The sequence below is a fragment of the Ranitomeya imitator genome, chromosome 2 (genome assembly GCF_032444005.1).
Source record: "Ranitomeya imitator isolate aRanImi1 chromosome 2, aRanImi1.pri, whole genome shotgun sequence".
Taxonomy (NCBI): domain Eukaryota; kingdom Metazoa; phylum Chordata; class Amphibia; order Anura; family Dendrobatidae; genus Ranitomeya; species Ranitomeya imitator.
This window is the reverse complement of record NC_091283.1, coordinates 360,237,765-360,262,698: the sequence shown is the minus strand read 5'-3', so window position 1 is coordinate 360,262,698 and position 24,934 is coordinate 360,237,765. Positions and strand designations below refer to the sequence as shown.

The window sequence follows — 24,934 nt, the reverse complement described above, 5'->3', positions numbered from 1 at the left end:
GACACCCAATCATCCTGATCAGCAGAAACAAAGCATCTCAGATATGTCTCCAAAGTCTGATTAGTTCGTTCGGTTTGCCCATTTGTCTGAGGTTGGAAAGCCGAAGAAAAAGACAAATCAATGCCCATCTTAGCACAAAAGGACCGCCAAAACCTCGAAACAAACTGGGAACCTCTGTCCGAGACGATGTTCTCCGGAATGCCATGCAAACGAACCACATGCTGGAAAAACAATGGCACCAAATCAGAGGAGGAAGGCAATTTAGGCAAGGGTACCAAATGAACCATCTTAGAGAAGCGATCACAAACCACCCAAATGACTGACATCCTTTGAGAGGCAGGGAGATCTGAAATAAAATCCATGGAAATATGCGTCCAGGGCCTCTTCGGGACCGGCAAGGTCAAAAGCAACCCACTGGCACGAGAACAGCAGGGCTTAGCCCGAGCACAAGTCCCACAGGACTGCTGTTGTGAATTCTGTGGCAGAGCTCCCTCCTGTGGTCACAAGTGGTACTTCGGCTGATTCTCTCTGGGAGCTTCCGTTTGTGGAGGAAAGTGGTACTGCGGCTTCTGAGTTTCCTCCCTCAGGTGATCTGGTGAGGTCGTTAGGTGCTTCTCTACTTAACTCCACCTAATGCTTTGATCCATGCTTCCTATCAATGTTCCAGTGTTGGACTTGTTTTTCCCTGGATCATTCCTGTGGCCTGCTGCTCTGCATAGCTAAGTTCTTCTTTGCTATTTGTTGGCTATTTTTTCTGTCCAGCTTGTCTAATTTGTTGCTGGAAGCTCTGGGACGCAAAGGGTGTACCTCCGTGCCGTTAGTTCGGTACGGAGGGTCTTTTTTGCCCCCTTTGCGTGGTTTTCTTTAGGGTTTTGTGTAGCCCGCAAAGTTATCTTCCCTATCCTCGCTCTGTTAAGAAAGTCGGGCCTCACTTTGCTGAATCTATTTCATCTCTACGTTTGTCTTTTCATCTTAACTCACAGTCATTATATGTGGGGGGCTGCCTTTTCCTTTGGGGTATTTCTCTGAGGCAAGGTAGGCTTATTTTTTATCTTCAGGCTAGTTAGTTTCTCAGGCTGTGCCGAGTTGCATAGGCAGAGTTAGGCGCAATCCACGGCTGCCTCTAGTGTTGTTTGGAGAGGATTAGGGATTGCGGTCTGCAGAGTTTCCACGTCTCAGAGCTCGTTCTATGATTTTGGGTTATTGTCAGATCACTGTATGTGCTCTGACCGCTATGTCCATTGTGGTACTGAATTGCCTCTCATAACAGACTGCACAAAAGAACGCACATCCCGTGACAAAGAAGGCCACCAAAAGGATCTAGCCACCAAATCTCTGGTACCAAAGATTCCAGGATGACCAGCCAACACCGAACAATGAACCTCAGAGATAACTCTACTAGTCCATCTATCAGGGACAAACAGTTTCTCCGCTGGACAACGGTCAGGTCTATCAGCCTGAAACTTCTGCAGCAACCGCCGCAAATCAGGGGAGATGGCAGACAAAATTACCCCCTCTTTGTGAATACCCGCTGGCTCAGGAACACCCGGAGAGTCAGGCACAAAACTCCTTGACAGGGCATCAGCCTTCACATTCTTAGAGCCCGGAAGGTACGAAACCACAAAATCAAAACGGGAGAAAAACAGCGACCATCGAGCCTGTCTAGGATTCAACAGTTTGGCAGACTCGAGATAAGTCAAATTCTTGTGATCCGTCAAGACCACCACGCGATGCTTGGCTCCTTCAAGCCAATGTCGCCACTCCTCGAATGCCCACTTCATGGCCAACAACTCTCGATTGCCAACATCATAATTGCGCTCAGCAGGCGAGAATTTTCTAGAAAAGAAGGCACAGGGTTTCATCACCGAGCCATCAGAACTTCTTTGCGACAAAACAGCCCCTGCTCCAATCTCAGAAGCATCAACCTCGACCTGAAACGGGAGCGAAACATCTGGCTGGCACAACACAGGGGCAGAAGAAAAACGACGCTTCAACTCCTGAAAAGCCTCTACAGCCGCAGAGGACCAATTGACCACATCAGCACCTTTCTTGGTCAAATCAGTCAACGGTTTAGCAACACTAGAAAAATTAGCGATGAAGCGACGGTAAAAATTAGCAAAGCCCAGGAACTTCTGCAGGCTCTTCACAGATGTCGGCTGAGTCCAATCATAAATGGCCTGAACTTTAACAGAGTCCATCTCGATAGTAGAAGGGGAAAAAAATGAAACCCAAAAATGAAACCTTCTGAACTCCAAAGAGACACTTTGACCCCTTCACAAACAAGGAATTCGCACGAAGGACCTGAAACACCATTCTGACCTGCTTCACATGAGACTCCAAATCATCCGAAAAGACCAAAATATCATCCAAATATACAATCATGAATCTATCCAGGTACTTTCGGAAAATGTCATGCATAAAGGACTGAAACACAGATGGAGCATTAGAAAGCCCGAATGGCATAACCAGGTACTCAAAATGGCCCTCGGGCGTATTAAATGCTGTTTTCCATTCATCGCCCTGTTTAATTTGCACAAGATTATACGCCCCTCGAAGATCTATCTTGGTGAACCAACTAGCACCCTTAATCCGAGCAAACAAATCAGACAGCAGCGGCAAAGGGTACTGAAATTTGACTGTGATCTTATTAAGAAGGCGGTAATCAATACAAGGTCTCAAAGAACCATCCTTCTTGGCCACAAAAAAGAACCCTGCTCCCAACGGTGATGACGACGGGCGAATATTACCTTTCTCCAAGGATTCCTTTATATAACTCCGCATAGCGGCGTGCTCTGGCACAGATAAATTGAACAGTCGGCCCTTAGGAAATTTACTACCAGGAATCAAATTAATAGCACAATCGCAATCCCTATGAGGAGGTAGGGCACTGGATTTGGGCTCATCAAATACATCCCGGTAATCTGACAAAAACTAAGGGACTTCAGAAGGAGTGGAAGGCGAAATTGACAGCAATGGAACATCACCATGTACCCCCTGACAACCCCAGCCGGACACAGACATAGATTTCCAATCCAATACTGGATTATGGATGTGTAGCCATGGCAACCCCAAAACGACCACATCATGCAGATTATGCAACACCAAAAAGCGAATATCCTCCTGATGTGCAGGAGCCATGCACATGGTCAATTGAGTCCAGTACTGAGGCTTATTCTTAGCCAAAGGCGTAGCATCAATTCCGCTCAATGGAATAGGATACTTCAAGGGCTCCAAGAAAAAACCACAGCGCCTGGCAAACTCCAAGTCCATCAAATTCAGGGCAGCGCCTGAATCCACAAATGCCATAACAGAATAGGAAGACAAAGAGCAAATCAGAGTAACGGACAAAAGAAATTTAGACTGTACCGTACCAATGGTGGCAGACCTAGCGAACCGCTTAGTGCGCTTAGGACAATCGGAGATAGCATGAGTGGAATCACCACAGTAAAAAAACAGCCCATTCCGACGTCTGTGTTCTTGCCGTTCAGCTCTGGTCAAAGTCCTATCACATTGCATAGGCTCTGGTCTATGCTCAGATAATACCGCCAAATGGTGCACAGCTTTGCGCTCACGCAAGCGCCGATCGAGCTGAATGGCCAAGGACATAGACTCATTCAGACCAGCAGGCGTGGGAAATCCCACCATGACATCCTTAAGGGCTTCAGAAAGACCCTTTCTGAAAATTGCCGCCAGGGCACTCATTCCACTGAGTAAGCACAGACCACTTTCTAAACTTCTGACAATACACCTCCGCTTCATCCTGACCCTGACACAAAGCCAGCAAGATTTTCTCTGCCTGATCCACTGAATTTGGTTCATCATAAAGCAATCCAAGCACCAGAAAAAACGCATCTACATCACGCAATGCAGGATCTCCTGGCGCAAGGGAAAATGCCCAGTCTTGAGGGTCACCACGCAACAAAGAAATAATGATTTTTACTTGTTGAACGGGGTCACCAGAGGAGCGGGGTTTCAAAGCTAGAAACAGTTTACAATTATTTTTGAAATTCAGGAACTTAGATCTATCCCCAGAAAACAAATCAGGAATTGGAATTCTAGGCTCTAACATCGGATTCTGAACCATAAAATCCTGAATGTTTTGTACCCTTACAGTGAGATGATCCACACAAGAGGACAGACCTTGAATGTCCATATCTACACCTGTGTCCTGAACCACCCAGAGGTTAAGGGGAAAAGAAAGACAAAACACTGCAGAGAAAAAAAAATGGTCTCAGAACTTCTCTTACCCCTCTATTGAGATGCATTAATACTTTGGGCCAGCTGCACTGTTATGGACCTGGTGGTTAGGAGCACCCGGAACGACCTGATGGTTAAACTCACACAGGACAAGCTCTGGGAAGTGGGAGCTCTGCTGACCGCAACCCCTAATCCTATCACACAACTAGAAATAGCCGTGGAGCGTACCTAACACTGCCTAGACGCCTCTTCACAGCCTAAGAGCTAACTAGCCCTAGAGATAGAAAATAAAGCCTACCTTGCCTCAGAGAAATTCCCTAAAGGAAAAGGCAGCCCCCCACATATATTGACTGTGAGTTAAGATGGAAGTCACAAACACAGAAATGAAACAGGTTTCAGCAAAGGGAGGCCAGACTTACTAAACAGACTGAGGATAGGAAAGGTATCTTTGCGGTCAGCACAAAAAACTACAAAAAGACCACGCAGAGTGTGCAAAAAGACCTCCGCACCGACTCACGGTGCGGAGGTGCCACTCTGCATCCCGGAGCTTCCAGCTAACAAGGCAAAATCATGATAGCAAGCTGGACAAGGAAACAATGAACAAATAATTAACTAGCAGGGACTTAGCTTCTGCTGGAGTAGACAGGTCACCAGAAAGATCCAAGAGCGAACTGAACCAGTACAAGAACATTGACAGCTGGCATGGAGTAACGATCTGAGTGGAGTTAAATAGAGCAGCCAGCCAAAGAATAAACTACGTCACCTGTGGAAGGAACCTCAGAAGCAGCAGCTCCACTCACAGCCACCAGAGGGAGTCCATGGACAGAACTCGCCGAAGTACCATTCATGACCACAGGAGGGAGTTCGATAACAGAATTCACAACACTTTAGATACAGGGGTTGGACCCAGTCAACAATTGCCTGCACCTTCTTGGGATACAATCGAAACCCCTCACATGAAACAATAAGTCCCAGAAAAGACAGCTCTTGTACAAAAAAAAAAAACATTTCTCCATTTTGGCGAACGATTGATTTTCCCTGAGTCTTTGGAGAACAGTTCGTACATGTAACAGATGGGTATGAGTATCAGGGGAGTACACCAAAATGTCATCAAGGTAGATAACTACAAAATGGCCTATAAGGTCAGCAAACACCACATTAATGAAATTTTGAAATATAGTGGGAGCATTTGTAAGACCAAATGGCATAACCAAATTTTCAAAGAGCCCCTCAGATGTGACAAACACAGTTTTCCACTCATCCCCCTCCTGAATCCTTAACAGATTATAGGCTCCCCGATGGTCTAGTTTGGGGAACCAACTCAATGACACAATCAAAAGGTCTATGTGGTGGTAAGACCTCTGCCTCGCTTTCAGAGAATACATCTTCAAAGTGTTTTAGGTACTCCGGAATACCCTCCAGTCCAACAGACGACACAGAGACAGATTTTACAGATTTAGACAATAATGCAAATTTATAACATTATTATTATTATTATTTATTTATATAGTACCATTGATTCCATGGTGCTGTACATGAGAATGGGTTACATACAAGTTACAGTAAACAAACTAATAATGACAGACTGATACAGAGGGGCGAGGGCCCTGCCCTTGCGGGCTTACATTCTACAGGATTATGGGGATGGAGACAATAGGTTGAGGGTTGCAGGAGCTCCGGTGTTGGTGAGGCAGTATCTTCGGTAGTGATGAGGAGACAACAGGGTCAGTGCAGGCTGTAGGCTTTCCTGAAGAGATGAGTTTTCAGGTTCCGTCTGAAGGATCCAAATGTGGTTGATAGTCGGACGTGTTGGGGCAAAGAATTTCAGAGGATGGGGGATATTCGGGAGAAGTCTTGGAGGCGATTGGATGAGGAGCGAATAAGTGTGGAGGAGAGAAGGAGGTCTTGGGAGGACCGGAGATTACGTGAGGGAAGATATCGGGAGATTAGTTCAAAGATATATAGAGGAGACAGGTTATGGAAGGCTTTGTAGGTCAGTATTCGTAATTTGAACTGGATTGTTATGACCTGGTGGTTAGGAGCACCCGGAATGACCTGATAGTTAAACCTCATACAGGACGAGCTCTGGAATGTGGGAGCTCTGCTGACCGCAAGCCCTAATCCTATCACACACACTAGAAATAGCCGTGGAGCGCTCCTGACCAGACCTAGGCGCCTCGTCACAGCCTAAGAACTATCTAGCCCTAGAGATAGAAAATAAAGCCTACCTTGCCTCAGAGAAATTCCCCAAAGGTGAAGGAAGCCCCCCACATATATTGACTGTGAGTAAAGATGAAAGTCACAAACGCAGAAATGAAACAGGTTTCAGCAAAGGGAGGCCAGACTTACTAAATAGACAGAGGATAGGAAAGGTAACTTTGCGATCAGCACAAAAACCTACAAAAGACCACGCAGAGTGTGCAGAAAAGACCTCCGCACCGACTCACGGTGCGGAGGGGCCACTCTGCATCCCAGAGCTTCCAGCTAGCAAGACAAAATCATGAAAACCAGCTGGACAAGAAAACAGTGATCAAATAATGACTATCAGGAACTTAACTTCTGCAGGAGAAGGCAGGTCACCAGAGAGATCCAGGAGCGAACTGAACTAATGCAAAAACATTGACAGCTGGCATGGAGTAACGATCTGAGAGGAGTTAAATAGAGCAGTCAACCAAAGGATAAACCACGTCACCTGTGTAAGGAACCTCAGAAGCAGCAGCTTCACTGACAGCCACCAGAGGGAGCCCATAGACAGAACTCGCCGAAGTACCATTCACGACCACAGGAGGGAGCTCGACAACGGAATTCACAACACTAGATACGCTGAGGGAATGGGAGCCAGTGAAGAGATTTGCAGAGGGGGGAAGCAGAGGAGTAGCGAGGAGAGAGATGAATTAGTTGGGCAGCAGAGTTAAGGATGGACTGGAGAAGTGCAAGGGTGTTACCAGGGAGGCCACAGAGAAGGATGTTGCAGTTGTCAAGGCGGGAGATGATGAGGGCATGCACAAGCATTTTAGTAGATTGACGGTTGAGGAAAGGACAGATTCTGGAGATATTTTTGAGCTGGAGGTGACTGGGGGTGGACAGAGCTTGGATATGTGGTTTGAAGGACAGGGCAGAGTCAAAGGTTACTCTGAGGCAGCAGACTTCCAGTACGGGGGAAAGCATGATGTCGTTAATTGCGATAGATAGGTTAGGTAAGGAAGATCTATGGGATGGAGGAAAGATGATGAGTTCAGATTTGTCCACATTGAGTTTGAGGAAGCGAGAGGAGAAGGAAGATATAGCTGATAGACACTCCGGGATTCTGTACAGCAGAGCGGTGATGTCTGGGCCAGAAAGGTAGATCTGAGTGTCATCAGCATAAAGGTGGTACTTGAAACCATGAGACTATATGAGTTGTCCCATGCCAAGTGTATAGATTGAGAAGAGTAGGGGTCCTAGAACAGAGCCTTGGGGGACTCCAACAGAGAGAGGGTGGGATGAGGAGGTAGTGTAGGAGTGGGAGATGCTGAATGTGCGGTTGGAAAGGTACGAGGAGATCCAGGATAGGGCGAGGTCTTTGATGCCAAAGGAGGAGATGATCTGTAGTAGGAGGCAGTGGTCAACTGTGTCGAAAGCAGAGGACAGGTCTAGAAGGAGGAGTACAGAGTATTTTCCGTTATCTTTGGCGGCAAGATGGTCAAAGAGCAAGTTAGATGAGAGGTGGGAGGAAAGATCAGCGTGGACGTGCTGCTCCAGGAGTTTGGAAGCAAATGGGAGCAGCGATATTGGGCGATAGCTGGACATAGCAGTTGGATCGAGGGCTGGCTTTTTAAGGATAGGCATGATTGTGGCATGTTTGAAAGCAGAAGGGAAGGTGCCAGAAGTTAGTGATAGGTTGAAGAGGTGGTCAGGGATGGGATAAGTGTGGTGGTGAGGTTGGGGAGGAGGTGGGATGGGATGGGGTCGAGCACACAGGTGGTGAGGTGTGATTTGGAGAGGAGACAATTAAGCCCCCCTTCAGTGATGTTGGATAGGGAGGTTATGGGGTTTGGGCATTGGTCTGGTATATAAAGGGGTTGTGGTGGTTGAACAATGAAGACTTGCCTTGTCTGGTAGATCCTATTTTTAAAGTGTGTTGCAAAGTCCTCAGCAGAGATGAGGGAGGTTGGAGGGGGCAGAGGAGGAAGTTAAAGGCTTTGAATAACTGTTTGGCGTTGTAGGATAGGGAAGATACAAGGGTTGTGAAGTAGGCCTGTTTAGCAGAGGTGAGAGCAGATTTAAAAGCGAGTGTTGCCTGTTTGAATGCAGTGAAGTCATCTTGCGAGTGTGTTTTCTTCCAACGCCGCTCTGCAACCCTGGACACTTGCCGGAGTTTTTTAGTGGTGTTATTGTGCCAAGGTTGTCTATTGATACGTCGCAAGGTTGTCTATTGATACGTCGCACTCTGCCATGGACGAGAGGGGCAACCGTGTCAATAGCTGATGTGAGAGTGGCATTGTAGAAAGCAGTGTCACTGTGTGTTGTGGAGTGAGGATATGGATGCCAGTGGTAGGATAGTCAGAGAGTGTGTGGGTGTCTAGGTGTGCAAGGTTTCTGCGAGGGTGCACATGTTGCTGGACATGGGTGACCAGTGAGGAGGACAGGGATGAGAAGGTAAGCAGATGGTGGTCGGACAGAGGGAGAGGGGAGATGGTGAAGTTAGATAGTGAGCAAAGACGGGTGAAGACAAGGTCTAATGTATGTCCGTCTGTGTGGGTGGCTGCGGAGGACCACTGAGTAAGTCCAAAAGATGGAAGTAAGGGACAGAAGTTTGGAGGCTGTTGACTGAAGAATATCAATGGGGATGTTGAAGTCACCCATGATGATGGTGGGAATGCCAGCAGAGGGAAAGTGAAGAAGCCAGGTGGAGAATTGGTCAACAAAGGCAGTGGCCGGGCCTGGAGGTCAGTATATGACGGCACTTGGTGGTTGGAGGGAGAGTAGATGCAGACAGAGTAGACTTCAAAAGAGGGGAGGATGAGGGAGGGAAGAGGTGGGATTGTGTTAAAAGGTGCAGTTTGAAGAAAGGAGAAGACCCACTCCTCCACCATGTCTGTTGCCAGGGCGAAGGGTGTGGGTGAAGTGGAGGCCGCTGTAACACAGCGCAGCAGGGGAGGCGGTGTCAGAGGGTGTCAGCCATGTTTCTGTGAGGCCGAGGAAGGCAAGCTTGTGAGAGAGAAAAAGGTCATGAATCACAAGAAGCTTAATGCAGATTGAGCGGGCATGCCAGAGTGCTCCAGAGAGAGGGAGCAGGGGGGTGGGCATCAGGGGCACGGGTTTTATGTTGGAAAGATTGCGGTAGTTCATATTAGATAGGGAGCGATAGGAGAGGGTAGTAATGGGAGGTATGAGCTGTTGGGGTCCAGGGTTGGGAGATATGTCTCCAGCAGTGAAGAGAAGCAGAGAAAGAGAGAGCATGTGGGAGAAGGACTCGACTGAATGCCTCCGCTGACACAAACTCATGACCATATCCTCAGCCAGACGCACATGATCCGGTTCATCAAAGATATGCCAAAGGGCCTCAAAAATGCATCCACAGACATTCTCTCAGGGGCCGTGGAACTGAGAGTAAAAGCCCAAGCCTGAGGGGATCCTCTTAACAGATATAATGACCCCCATCCTCTGACTTTCATCCCTTGAAGAGCGGGATTTTAATGAGAAAAAAAAGTTTACATCACTCCTTGAAGACTCTAAATTTCTCTTTGTCTCCAGAGAAGAAAGTATCTGGCAACTGCAACGGAGGTTCAGGAGGAAGCAAAGTAACATCTCTGGCACCCACCCCCTGGACTCCTACGGTAATGACAAAGCCCCTTTCACCATATGAGTCACCTGCTGCTGAGACTTAACAAGAGCTTGCTGCTCAACATTCAGTTTATGTATCATCTGAGTCAGATGTTTCACCTGCTCATAAAGAGTGCGAACAGGATCCATAATATCCCCACGCTCCCCGAAAATGTATTTGGGTCAGTGATATCAGAAAAACTATGACTGATGCACAGATCGGATCAGTACACGTGTCCAACCAGGATACTGGGTTACTTGGTTCTTAGTGCATGGAGGGTTTGCCGGGACAGACGTGACCGCCGACGTGCAGGACCTGTGACACGTGACCGTAGAGGGTCAGGGGCGGAGCCAACCAGCAAGCTCCCGGAGGAGACATCAGAGAACGGCAGGGCTGAGGGGAGGTCAGGCAAAGCAAGGTCAGATACCGGGAGAGCGACGGAGGTACCAGGGGAACAGGCAAAATGGGCAGCCACAAGATGAAGGGTCAACTAATTCAGCCAAGGGCAGGAGTATCACTGACAAACGGACAGGCTAAGAGAGGCTATTCAAAGCCCTCCCAAAGCCAAAGGGTGGTGACCAAGATTAACCCAGAAGCACTAGACAAAACTTCATACAGACCATGACATGGTGGCTCTTGTCAATCTAAACTATCATAAGGGCCAATATTTTCGGTCAGATGAGTTTCAAGAAGAATTATTAGATAGTCAAAGATAAGAGTAGAGAAAGTATTAGCACCCCCATTTCTGTAGAGATTGTGCAGTAATCTGAATTCCTTGGATTGAAAATATAATAGAATTTATGACGTGAAGTGAATCCATGAAACTAGGGCTCGAGCCATGCCAACACATCTTCTAAAGGCGTGAATAAATGTATGTTACAGCCACCAGTCACGCACAGCTTAAAGATATATCATGGCACAGGTGTAATGTATTTTATGTAGTTTATCGTGATCCTGTTTGTAGTTGATTTCAAAAGAAAAAGTCATCAGAATAAAGGGAAACTCTACTGTTATTGTACAGAAATTCACACTTGGCCTCACTGCACATTTATAGTGTTGTCGATTTTAGAAAGTGAGGTTCGGCCAGAAAGACTGGACTTGGTCATGTAGGGACCATATGAGCACATTCAGTAGCACAGAAATGAGAGAAGGTAGATTCATCCAATAAGATATCAGGGTTCCAGGAAGCCAACAGCATCATTACCCTTTGCTTTCTCTTACAGGCCAATCATAATATTTTTCTTCAAATGATTTTTTAACTTTTCATTACATTCTACGTTTGACGTTATTTGTCTAAGTAGTTTACAGATATGGGCAGGTTACGGTCAGCATCTCCTAATTTCAGGGGCTAAGTGGATATTCCAGGCTATATGTTCTACAGAGAAGGGCTTTTAATGCACAAAGTCATTTGAACAGTTTTGTATTGAGGAGAATGTTGTGGTCTAGAGACAAAATTGTGATGACACGATTGTGACACGGCTGGACTTCACCACCGATAAAGCAGCCACAGCTGATGACTGATAAGAATCTGTGACTTCTCTGCATTTAGTGATTACTACTCAGCAGCACGGTGGCTCAGTGGATAGCACTGCAGTCTTGCAGCGCTGGAGTCCCGGGTTCATATTCCACCAAGGACAACATCTGCAAGGAGTTTGTATGTTCTCCCCGTGTTTGCGTGGGTTTCCTCTGGGTACCCCGATTTCCTCCCACATTCCAAAGACATACTGATAGGGAATTTAGATAGTGAGCCCCATTGGGGACAGTGATAATAATGCGTGCAAAGCGTTGCGGAATATGTTAGCGCTATATAAAAATAAAGATTATTATTACTACTCACCTGGGTAGTCATAGGTAGGAAACTCCTCTTTACACTGCTCATCGACCCTCACATATGTCTCTATAGTATTAATATGGGTCAGATCTTCACCCTGAAACAAATATTGTAAAAGTCACCGACAGATGGAGAAGTCGCATCTACGATCAGCTATAATCCTGCCATCTCCACCTTTCTCATTACACAAGTATAACACATATAATAGGCAGGGAGGATGGACAGGGAGTCTCCACATGGGTAGCATCCAGCTGGAATCCAAGCAAGATTGCTAAAATGTGTCTAGTGGGTGCCAAACCTACTGGTGCATTCAGCAATCGTTTCCGGCACACTGACCAGTTAAAATGAAAAAAGTTTATTTGGACAAGATTAAAAATAAAACAACAAAAACAACATGACGCGTTTCTGGGGCAAAGGCGCGCCATTAGTCAGGTTGTGTTTATTATTCTTATTAGTATTATTATTATTTATACAGTAAAACCAGACTGAGCACAAGACCTTTACAGCCGTCTACACATCATGGGAAGATCTCATGACACCGTCTCTCCATGTACCTGATGATCCTGAGGAATATTGGGATCTTCTTGTTTACAGCCCTGTGGAAGAAGAGGATGGGGACATCTCTCTGGTGTCCTCTTTCTGGATAGATCTGGAGGAAACACATACAGGGACTGAATTCATTCTTTACATACAGATAATTATAGACGGTTTGTATTTAGCCCTGTCTATTACCTGGCGATGTGAGTGGCTGGGGAACCTCCATCATGATGTCCTTGTGCAGATCTTTGTGTCCTTCTAAATACTTCCACTCCTGCATGGAGAAATAGATGGAGACAACCTAACACCTTATAGGAACCTGACACATACAATGATACCGTCATCACCCTGATCCCTTAATAGCGTTATTGTATAATGTCCCAGCATTCCCATCAGTCTCACCTCTCCAGTCAGCAGCTCAATCATCTTGTAGGTGAGTTCTAGGATCTTCTGGTCATTGATGGCCTCATGTATCAGGGGGTAAGATGGAGGCCCTGTGATTGGGATAAAGGGTCTTCCCCATCCATCAGACATAGGGACCTGACAGTGCTCACTAGAGGTCTTCTTCACTACTGTATAATCCTGGTTATGGAGAGACACATTGATAAATCTCACTACAGACATTTCCAGAGTCCTCACCTCTCCAGTTCTGTCCATCTGTTATTTCTATAGATAAGGATGTAATGTGTCATCAGAATCTCTCACCTCTCCAGTAAGACTGAAGAGGATCTCTAGGGTGAGGTGTAATATCCTCTCCACCATCTTGTCTCTGTCCACATCCATCCTTGATGGGTAAATCAGGAAAATTTTCTTATATAGAAGATCTTCACTGACAGAATCTGATATTGTAGAGTCCTGAATGAGAAGAAGATGTAACGTCATAAAAATCCTATGTAATAATACAATTACTGGACATAATAAGGGGAAATATCTCATAAGATAGAACATGTAGGTGTTGTATTCTGTAATCTTGTGTGGACTGGAACATAAGTTGAATTTCTGACTAAGACATTTCCTCCATGCTCCCAATCAGTGGCTGATCTAGTTTCTCTCCAAACAAACGGGACTCTGGTAAGGAAGGGATGTCAGAGACTTTTTTGATGCAGAATACACTTTCCATTCTCTGAGCCATAAGGCCTTTCTGATTGTGATGGCATTTGCCGCTGACAGAGCAGCACAGCTAACCACATCCAAAGATGAGTGTACCAGGTAATCTCCTGCCCGAGAAATTTGGCTGGCCAGATGCACTGCCTCTGGAGGAGGATTACTGCTCTGAATGGAATTAGCCAAGGTCTCCAACAAGGAGACCATTGCTTTAGCTACCCACGCTGCAGCGAAAGATGGATAGAGCCGAGCCTGATGCTTCAAAGACAGAGCGAGCCAAATTTTCTATCTGACGGTCTGTGGGATTTTTAATGAATGATCCATCCGGCAGGGATATAAAGGGTTTTGGATGCCAGGCGAGACACTGGTGGGCCTACTGCAGGAGATCCAGCCCAATCTTTCCTTAGATCAACTGATAAAGGATACTTTGCCTCAAGAGGTCTTTGTCCTGTGAAGCGTTTATCCGGTCGCTCCCTGTGCTGATTAACTATAGCCCGAATGTCCAGGTGAATGGCAAATGCTCTATGAGGGCGTTTATTCCTCTTGAAGGACACAGCGTGATCCGGCACGGAGTTGACAGCCTCAATCAGTGAATCCCCCTTTTTGTGAAAATCTGGCGAATCCGGATCCAAGGAGACGAACGATTCATACTCACAATCGTGTTCGCTACAAATCTCTGGAGAGACAAACGGAGCTCACGGACGCCAAGGTGACATACTACGGATCCGTTTTCTAGACGCCTGTATGTTTCTTGAGTGCCTGCTGCTAGCTGATGGCTACGTCAGTCATGCGAACGCCATGATCCACAGAAGGAACTGAAGAATTCAATTGCTTTGGCCAGAGAAGCCATGGATTGCAACAGTGACGAAACCCACTCAGGGGGACTAAGTACACTGGGCTCAGTGGCAGCAGGGGGCTCATGAATGTATTTAGGAGTCACAGGCTTTGCAGAGCGTTGAACTCTCAGCTTTAGGAAATGCAGACTGGCAGGAGTTACATGAAGTGAAAAAGACTGTAAAAGTCTGCAGGGCTAAAGGGTGAACCCTCAATCCATCCACCATCCCTTTCATAGGGAGGTGGACAGAGACCCTCCGCCTCCTTGCATCATCCACTTTAACAGTGGTGATGCAGTGGGGGCTGCACGGATGCCAAAAAAAGTGCCTCTGTACATCCAAGGGGTTCAGTCCCCCAGGATGGACAGTGCTGGTTGTCCGGCATTAGGCCTGGCTGCAGAAGAGAGTACATGAAGGTGACACTCCATGTGCTCGTCTGTTAATGGTGTGGGGAGATCTGTGCCCATTAAGGAACCTGTCGGCCCTAAAAATCAGCCCAGGCATGGCTTCCCACATTGCAGGAGTGGGTACGTGGAGGCAACACTCCACGTTCCTTCCTGTGGTTGGTTTGGGGAGATCGGAACCTTGTAAGGATCCGTCGCCCCTTCATCCGAACAGAAAAGTAAAAATCAAAAAAAGTTAAAATAAAAAAGGATTTTTTGAAGGCCAGACCCGTGTGCCTCCTACGGACAGTAAGCATGAACTGCTTCTCTTGGAACCAGCATGAGGGTGTATACTGCAGAGAAGGAGCTAGCTTTCTTTGTATTAACTTAGTGGCAGCCCCTTAGTGGCAGCAGCATAACACCCATGGTCCTGTGTCCCCCAATGCGGAGGAGAAAAGAGGAATGCAATGATGACCAATAAGTGGGAGTACTTGTAGAAAAGAGGGATACAATTGAGCAGAGAGTATATAGCCCGCTACATAGAGACTTTTTTAATGCTTTTTTACACAGTTTGCAGCCTCCTGGTGGCCAGACGTAAACCTGCAGACCTGCATCACCCAATATTATTAATGAGGAAAGGAGCTCTATATACATAACACCCCCGCATGCAGCCCAAAGCAAGTGACATTACCCTGCACTGCACCGAGTAACATCACTTCTTTACCCACGCACAAAACATCACCCCTTTCCACACATCAGCCCTCCAGCAAGCAGCAACACCCCCGCCTTCCCCATGCAGACTCCCAGCACGCAGCCACATGCAAGTGACAGGACCCCTTCTTTCTTTATGCAGCCCCCCGGCACGCAGACCAATGCAACCAACAGGACCCCCTCCTTCCCCACGCAGACCCCCAGCCACACGCAAGTAATAGCACCCCTTCCTTCCGCACGCAAGTAACAGGACCCCTCTTTCCCCACGCAGACCCCCAGCACACAGATACAGAAAAGTTCCAGGACCTCCTCCGTCTCCACGCAGACCACAACATGCAGCCCCACAGAAGTGACAGCAGCCCTTCCTTCCCACCCAGATCCCAAGCCCTATGCAAGTGACAGGAACCCATAGTTCCCCATGCAGACCCGCAGGACGCAGCCACACACAAGTAACAGGACCCCTCCTTAAACATGCAGACCCTCAGCCCCACTCAAGTAACAGCACTCCCTTCTCCCCATGCAGACCCCCAGCCCCATACAAGTAACAGGACCCTCTCCTTCCACACATAGACCCCCAGCCCCACACAAGTAACAGGCCCCCACCTTCCCCATGGAGACCTTCAGCCCCACACAAGTAACAGGACCCCTCCTTCCCCATGCAGACCCCAATCCAACAAATACAAAGTCTCCCTGTTCCCTGTGCGCCCCTCAAACATGCAGCCCCCCTTGCAGGAATAGCCACTTGTCTGTGCCCCCAAATCACCTCAGTGTAATCTCTGCAGCCTCCGCACAATGCGGCTTCCTGGTGTCAGGTTTGCAATGGAGGAAGAGGCTCCGCCCCTCCTGTGACATCATCTCCTCACATGGTCACATGACCTGACGTCAGCAGAAGTCCTTCACCAGTTTGGATTTAGCCTTGTCCTCATCTAGTGGGGGCTCTGCAGGTGGAGAATATGGAGATCCCCCATTACTGGCACATTAAGACTATGTGCACACGTAGGAAATGTGGTGCAGAATTTTCTGCACTAAATCTGCATCTGCAGATTTGATGCAGTTTCTGCGCAGTTTCTATGCAGTTTCTGTGCAGTTTCTGTGCAGATTCTATGCAGTTTCTGTGCAGTACAATGTAAATCAATGTGAAAAGAAAAAAGCTGTGCACATGGTGCAGAAAAATCTGCTGCAGAAACGCTGTAGAACTGCACAAAAGAAGCGACGTGCACTTCTTTGAAATCTGCAGCGTTTCTGCGCAGATTTTTCTGCACCATGTGCACAGCTTTTTTCTTTTCACATTGATTTACATTGTACTGTAAATCACAGTGCAGATCTGCAGCGTTTCTGCAGCAGAAAAATCTGCTGCATTTCTGCACCAATTCTGCACTAAATCTGCATCGTGTGCACATACTAGGCTGTGTGCACACGTTGCAGATTTTCCTGCGGATTTTTCTGCACTGAACCTGCATCTCTTGGCAGAAAACGCAGGTGAAAGATAAATAAAGATGTATAAGTGAACAAAAAAAAAAATTTGTGATGTCATTTCTGTCCAATCTCCTCTTTTACATTTGTCGAACCCACAATCCATTACACACAGATAGATAGATATGGGATAGATAATAGATAGATAGATAGATAGATAGATAGATAGATAGATAGATAGATAGATTAGATAGACACAGACAGATGGAATTAGATAGATAGATAGATACAGTATATAGAAGGAATGAGCTAGATAGATGACAGATAGATCTGTAGATAGATCGATACATATTATCTATAGATCTATCTGTCATCTATCTAGCTCATTCCTTCTATCTATCATCTATCTATACTATATATCATATATCTCTCATTCCTTCCATCTATCTATTATAGCTATCATCTATCTATCTTATTCCTTCTATCGATAGATGGAAGGAATAGGATACATAGGGAAATGGGATAGATAGAAGAAATGAGAGATAGATAGATGGAATGAGATAGATGATAGATAGATGACAGATAGATCTATAGATTTGTCTTCTATCTAGCTCATTCCTTCTATCTATATCATTCCTTCTATCTATCTATTCTATCTATCATCTATCTATCTCATTCCTTCTATCGGTCGACTATCCATATATCTACGTTAGATCTATAGATAGATATATGAATAGATATATCTATCTCATTCCTTCTATCCATCCCATATCCATCTATCCCATTCATTCTATCTATCTATTCCTATTTCTATCTATAGTTAGATAGAAATGGAATAGATAGAAGGAATGGGATAGATATATAGATATAGGATAGACAGAAGGAATGAGATAGATATATCTATTCATATAGCTTGAGAAAGGTTCCTGTTGGGACCGAAACGGCACCTTCTGAGCTGATTAAAAAGCTCCTTTTCACAACAAACGGTGTGCTGCCTCCAATTATTCTGGATTTTTATAATTGAGGTTTGGTATTTGCCATAGATATCCATCTATAGATATATCTATAGATATATCCATAGATATATAATAGCAAGGCCGATGTTGATTAATGAACATGTTTAATTTAAATTAAAAAAAGGAAAAAAATGGCGTGGGCTCCCAAGCGAATTTCCTGCGCCAGAGGGGAAAAGCTAATTACCACGGGGCCTATATTTGTAGCCTGGGAAGGGGGTAATACCCATGGCCCCTTCCCAGGCTATGAATATCAGCCCGCAGCTGTCTGTGTAGCCTTTAATGGCTATTAAAATAGGGGAACCCCTCAAAAAAAATGACGTGGGGTCCCCCTATATTTTATAGCCAAACAGCTGCAGGCTGATATTCATAGCCTTCTTGAGGGGCCATTGATATTTGCTCCCCCGGCTACAAATACCAGCCCCCAGCCACCCCAGAAATGGCACATCTGTAAGATGCGCCAATTCCGGCACTTAGCCCCTATCTTCCCACTGCCCTATAGCGGTGGGATATGGGGTAATAAGGGGTTAATGTTACCTTGCTATTGAAAGGTGATATTAAGCCCGGTTAATAATGGAGAGGCGTCAATAAGATGCCTATTCTTTACTAATCCAATAGTAGTGAAGGAGTTAAAAAAAATAAAGACACAGGCAGAAAAAAGTATTTTAATATTCTTAATTTCACCATACTTACCATACTTGATCGCCTGCAAAATATTAAAAATAATAAACCAACCGTATACTCACTTTCCGCCATAGTCCAACTAATAACGAGTGTTCCACGACGATCTCCCCTATAGAACAGTGACATTGGGTGACGTCACTGCTTCATAGGCCTCCAGTGACACACTGACAGGAGAGAATGGCTCCTTCAGTGCATCACTGAAGAGGTTACCTGAGTTCATTGGTCTCACTTTATGGCAAAGCTGCTGTGGGAATTTTCCCATACAGTAGTGCCACAACTGTGAATAGGAACTATTTCTCACAGCGGTGGAGGGATACAGAGTGGAAGGATCCCGGGGCCCCTGGATAGCGGTCGCATCATCTGATGTGGCAGCTCTCCATGGAAGATCGTCATGGGACACTTGTTTTAATTATATATCTGTGGATCAGGGAGTATATTGTTTGTTTATTATTTTAATATTTTTTTACAGGTGAGCAATGGCTTCTGGGATCAAGGTGATGGTGAGTATGTACTCTATGGTGTATGTACTGTAGTATGTACTGTATGTCTATATGTATGTTGTATGTACTGTTGTATGTCATATGTTGTATGTATTGTATGTCATATGTTGCATGTTCTGTTGTTTGTCATATGTTGTATGTACTGTATGTCATATGTTGTATGTTCTGTTGATGGTTCTGTATGTCATATGTTGTATGTACTGTTGAATGTTCTATATGTCATATGTTGTATGTACTGTTGTATGTACTGTATGTCATATTTTGTATGTTCTGTTGTATGTTCAGTATGTCATATGTTGTATGTACTGTTCTATGTAGTATGTTCAGTATGTCATATGTTGTATGTACTGTTGTATGTAGTATGTTCTGTATGTCATATGTTCTATGTACTGTATGTTATATGTTGTATGTTCTGTTATATGTACAGTATATGTTATATGTTGTATGTTCTGTATGTTGTATGTATGTGTTTTTTTTTTACATTCAACACATTAGCCGGATGACGGGACTACTACTGTCCCATCATTGGCTAATGTGTCAATCACTATCACTGTAGCAGGCATAGCCCGATGGGATTTGTAGTCAATGAAAGTCTATGGGTGCAGAAAACGCTGCGGATCCACGGGAAAATCCGCAATGTGTGCACATAGCCTTATACTAGAAATATATTGTGCAGGGGATATCGCAGCCAATTCCCACAAGAAGAATCCTGGAAACACAGAATTAGAAATGATTCTTTCTCCACAGTTTCTATAGGACTTAATAGATTGATGATTCCAGAGCGTAATAGAAATGCGGCAGAAAACAGAGGAAGAAAGTTCATAGAAAGACATTGACGTTACAGCCGCCATTTAACCCTTTGGGAGAAATTGATTCCAGCACTTTATCGAGTAAATCCCACCAGAACTGTAGCAGGTAAAGACCCCAATATCCATAGGGGTCCCTTCTAATTGGGGAAACTATCACTTCTAATAATCTTTGGACAGTTGTGACAAAAACTGAAAAGTGCCCCTTTATGGATGTGACAGAAAATCTGTTTAGTCACTTTACCTTAAGGCTATGTGCACACGTCAGGATTTTTTCCTGACAAAATCCAGAGATTTCTGCCAGAAATCCGTATGCTTTTTTTGCGCGGATTTTGCACGTTTTTGACGTGGATTTTTTGCGTTTTTTTCCGGACACTCCAATTTAATGGGAAATCCGCAAAAAAACCGCAAAAATAATGAACATGCTCGTTTTTTTTGCGGAATGCATTTTTTTTTGCGGAAAAAAAAACCGCAAACATATGCACAAAAAATGAGGAATGCATTCTAAATGATAGGATGCATAATGTTTGCGTTTTTTTTTGCGATTTTATAGCGTTTTTATCGGGAAATTCCGCAAAAAAAACGCTAAAAATCCGTATGTGTGCACATACCCTAATAGTATCAGCTCTAATCGAATGGTGAGATAGTGATTTACCCTGAAGAGTCACAAATTGTGGGGTTGTTATACAATGTTATACCGGTATTTAGTTTTTTTTTCTGATGTCTCTTTATAAGAATCACAATGGTTTTGTTTCTTTTCCGCTGATAGATACAAACATCCCAACTATGAAAGACAGGAACCAAAGAAACCTGTATTACTCTCATAGTAAAGTGACTATTGCCCTCCACACAGTCTTGTCTAGAAACATTCATACAGGCGTCCGGTGGTGATGGAGCCAGTGATGGACTCTGTTCAAATATGTTTCTAGAGCCGTAGTAGAAGATGAAGATGTCGTCCTCAATCATCATGAAGTCGTTATTTCTCATGTCACGTGTAATGAATATCTCCTGCTGTATTGCTAATGCCGATTTCAGTGTCGATAAATGAGACAAGAATTAATTATGGAAGATGAGTCTATGAGAAACGTATTCAGTTGCCGACTCCGATGAAGAAACTGCTTTTTGTCTGTGGCCTAAAATATATAGGTTTTATCAGTAGATATGTAAGGAAGAAGACCTGTTTGCGGGTGCCTGCACCTAGTCAGATCCGAAACTGTTGAGGCTGTGTCCCTTTTTGCCTGGAGGAAAGAATAATTAACAGGACCAACTTCTTGAAATGCGTGGGAGGGCCGAGATAAAAGGAAAAGCGCACGAAGCTGGCGGGAGTTTTTCACCTCCGGGGAGAGAACAGCAGAGTGAGCATTGCGCTCCGGCATCACGCGCTGCAGAGACAAGACGTGCTGTGACCAGACTTACCACAATTGGATGTGGATGTGACAGAAAGTCTGTTTAGTCACTTTAACTTCATAGTATCGGCTCTAATTCAATGGAGAGATAGCTATTTATCCTGAAGAGTCACAAATTGTGGGGTTGTTAAAGAAATGTTATATTTAGGCACACACAGTATAATGTTCCCTCAGTACCGCCATTGTTATGATCTGGTGGCCTAGGAGCAGCATGAGACGTACTCTGGAGAAGGTGGTACCTGTACTGACCGCAGACCCTGAACTTAACACAGCAACTAGAAGTAGCCGTGGAATGTACCTAACTCTCCCTAGACACCTCGACACAGCCTGATGACTAAATACCCCTAAAGATAGAAACGGGAAAACTATCTTGCCTCAGAGAAAATCCCCAAAGGATAGACAGCCCCCCACAAATATTGACTGTGAGAGGAGAGGGAAATGACATACGCAGACTGAAATCAGGATTTAGCAAAGGAGGCCATTCTAGCTAAAAAGAAAGTATAGGACAGAGTACTATGCGGTCAGTATTAAAACACTAGAAAATAACCACCACAGACCATACAAAATCTCCACATCTGGCTAAAGACATGGAGGGTATATCTGCATCTCCAGAGATACAGCTTGGCTGAATAAATCCTTACACAGACCAAGCTGGACAAGACAAAACATATAAATGCACTGAACTATAAGGCCCACAGCATGTGGACAGCAAAAACAAAGCCAGAACTTATCTTTGTTGAAATGAACAGCAAAAACAGGAGAGACCAGGCAGGGATGTGAATCCTCCAAAAACAATGGACAACTGGCACTGACTAAAGAAACAAGCAAGACTAAATAGCCCAGTCCAAAGCACTAAGTGGACACACCTGATGAATGCTGCGATCCAAAGACAGCAGCACTACCACTCATAACCACCGGAGGGAGCCCAAGAGCAGAATTCACAACACGCCATCCTCCCTGCACATTGTAATAATACAACATGCCCCACATAATACGCTACCACTATATAATAAATCCTCACTCCCATTCGTGATGCCATATAGTAATCCTTTTTTGGTTCCCATACACAGAATAAGGATGAATATCAGATAATGCTTACACTCACTTTGCCAGCACCACCCTGTCTTCTACACGGTCCAGTCTCAGTAGCCATGCTTCTGGACTACATAATCCTCACCCTGATCCTCCTTCCTTCCACCATGCCAAGTGCCGGGAGACAAGTGATTCCACACTTGGACACTCCGAAGATTCTGGCCTCTCACACTGCATGTTTCAAGCGGAACATGAGGATATCGCATGTAGCAATGCCCAATATTTGAACAGCCATGCTGACAAGAAGGCGATGGTGGGAAAATGCAATTACTGTTGCAATAGGTGGATGATGATGAGAAACAATTGCCAACAACTGGATGTTGTTACATCAGCAAGTCAGGAGGAGGACCAAGGTGCGGAAGTGGAAGACTAGGTGGTGGACTATCAAGTAGACAATAAAGTCTCTGACCCAACCAGGAAAGGTAACATGCAGAGCAAGGACAGCAGAGCACAGGGGGAGGGATCCGCAGCACCACAACATGCAGTGGGGTGGCCAGAAACATAAGGTGGGCGGCAACTGTTCTTCAGAGCACCAACATGGGTGAAGTTGCCAAGGCCAAGGCTTAGATGTTTCTGAGTCTGGCGCTCAGGCACATGCAAGCAAAGCACCTGACTACTTGTACCGAACGCCATGGTCCAGAAACAGTGACTGCGAGTGACACCACTGCCTCTCCCTTGTCCTACGTGCACGCCAATCCCCTTTCCTGTGATGTAGGTGAAGGTTCCTCCCACTCTGCACCTATTGTTGCACCCTTGCCACCACAACAACCACATCCAAGTCCTCGTCCAAGCTCAGCGTTTATTTGTTCCTACCCCAGTCCTTGGAACACAAGCGTAAATACACAGCCACAAACCACAATACTAAATGGCCATATTTCCAGACTGCTTGCCCTGGAAATGTTGCAGTTTATGCTTGTGGAGATGGAAGCTTTTTGCAACCTCATTGCAGTGGTCGTCCCTCGGTACTCGGTCGCCTGCCGCCACCATTTCTCCCTGTGTACCGTCACCATCTTACACAAGCACGTGTCCAATAACATCAGCCGTGCCATGACCAATGCTGCTACTGGGAAAGTCCACTTAACCACGGACAACTGGACAAGTGCTTGTAGCCAGGGACGCTACATTTCCCTGTTGGCACACTGGGTGAACATTGTGGAAGCTGGGACCAAGTCAGACTCTGGGACAGAACATGTGCTACCTACACTGAGAATTAAGGGCCCTGGATTAATCAGGGTTTCCCCCTCCTTCTACAGCAGTTCCTGTACCTCCTCCTCAGCCCCCATCTCCGGAACATCAACATAAGTCACAGGCTGGAAGCACTGCAGCACTGCCTCAACCAAAAGGCTCTGCTGAAGCTAATCTGCTAATCTGCTGAAGCTAATCTGCTAAGTTGACAAACTGCACACAGCTGTAGAGTTGTTGAAAGGTCTAACAGACCAGACTGATCTGTGGCTCTCACCCCTGAACCTACAACCAGGCATGATGTTGTGTGACAATGGACATAAACTGGTGGCGGCTCAGAAGCTGTCACGTACAGTGTAGGAAAGACTAAGTGCAACACAAAGGGATGAGGGGAAGGGAACCCAACACTAGGGAATCTGGGAGTGGAGACCCCTAGGCAGTTCTAACGTCACCATGTCTGCCCTAAGTGTCCCTATATAGGTTCCGCACTTATCACCGAGCAGGATACCTAAACCCTGCCTAACCCAAGCAGTAAGCCCAGCTTAGGGAAGAACAGTGTTACACTAGTCACTCCCCGCTATAACTAAAGACAGATGAGATTGACAAACAAGGGGAACACTTAGCTTGAGTGGACTCGGAGAGAAACACAGACATCCTCCAAACATCAAAGAGGACGTTAGCTGACTGCTATAGCTTCAAGCCTCAACAGTTGGAAATGGAAATATCACCGGCAACTCCTAGCAGCAAGCTGGGTCCAGGTGTGTCAATTAGAGACAGGGGAGGCTGCCACTGGGTCCTAAAATCAGAAGGACTAGGAAGGAGTCTGCAAAGCTAACTCCTGAGACCTTCTGCAGATAGATGTAGTGTGTTTGTCTGCAGCGTCTGACACACCTGTAAAAGAAGCTTGGAAATCTAGCATAGGTCCCATGCTTGGCCCATATGCTCAACTTAGTGGTTAAGCGATATCTCAAAACCTACCCAAATCTGCCCGAGTTACTTGTGAATGAACGACTATCGGGTGCCCATTTCCGTAAGTCAGCTACAGCTGCCACCGCCGTGGCACTGCTGCAGCAGCTTTTGTAATTTCCAGCTCACCGACTAGTGTGCGATGTCACCATGTGTTGGAACTCAACTTTGCATATGTTGGAGAGGTTTAGTAAGCAATGGAGGCCAGTAGAATACTAGCTACACCCTACCCGTCAGTATTCCGGTCAGCCTCCGCACATAAGAGCTGATTAGTGGGCATGGATGTGTGACATCTGTGCGGTTCTCCAAAACTTTGAGGACTTGACCTAGATGGTGAACGGCAATGACACCATAATGAGTGTCACCGTCCCGCTTCTCTGTCTACTGAAATACTTGCTGCTCACAATTAAAGAGAAGACTTTACAGGCGAAGCAAGTTGAGATTGAGAAAGAAACGATACTGGGTGATGC

General features: G+C 45.7%; 1 protein-coding gene across 2 annotated transcripts in view; it reads right to left on the bottom strand.

Moving 5' to 3' along the window:
* Positions 1 to 16,241, bottom strand: part of LOC138663833 (oocyte zinc finger protein XlCOF22-like) — a 32,286-nt gene extending 16,045 nt beyond the window's left edge. For both annotated transcript variants that reach the window (XM_069750181.1, XM_069750182.1), the window contains exons 1-6: positions 16,166 to 16,241; positions 13,077 to 13,226; positions 12,774 to 12,953; positions 12,567 to 12,645; positions 12,389 to 12,483; positions 11,841 to 11,931 (exon numbers count right to left, since the gene is read on the bottom strand). In XM_069750181.1, coding sequence (XP_069606282.1) covers positions 11,841 to 11,931; positions 12,389 to 12,483; positions 12,567 to 12,645; positions 12,774 to 12,953; positions 13,077 to 13,154 — 523 coding nt within the window. In that variant the 5' untranslated portion in view covers positions 13,155 to 13,226; positions 16,166 to 16,241. The remainder of the gene's footprint in view (positions 1 to 11,840; positions 11,932 to 12,388; positions 12,484 to 12,566; positions 12,646 to 12,773; positions 12,954 to 13,076; positions 13,227 to 16,165) is intronic.
* Between the last annotated feature and the right edge of the window lie 8,693 nt (positions 16,242 to 24,934).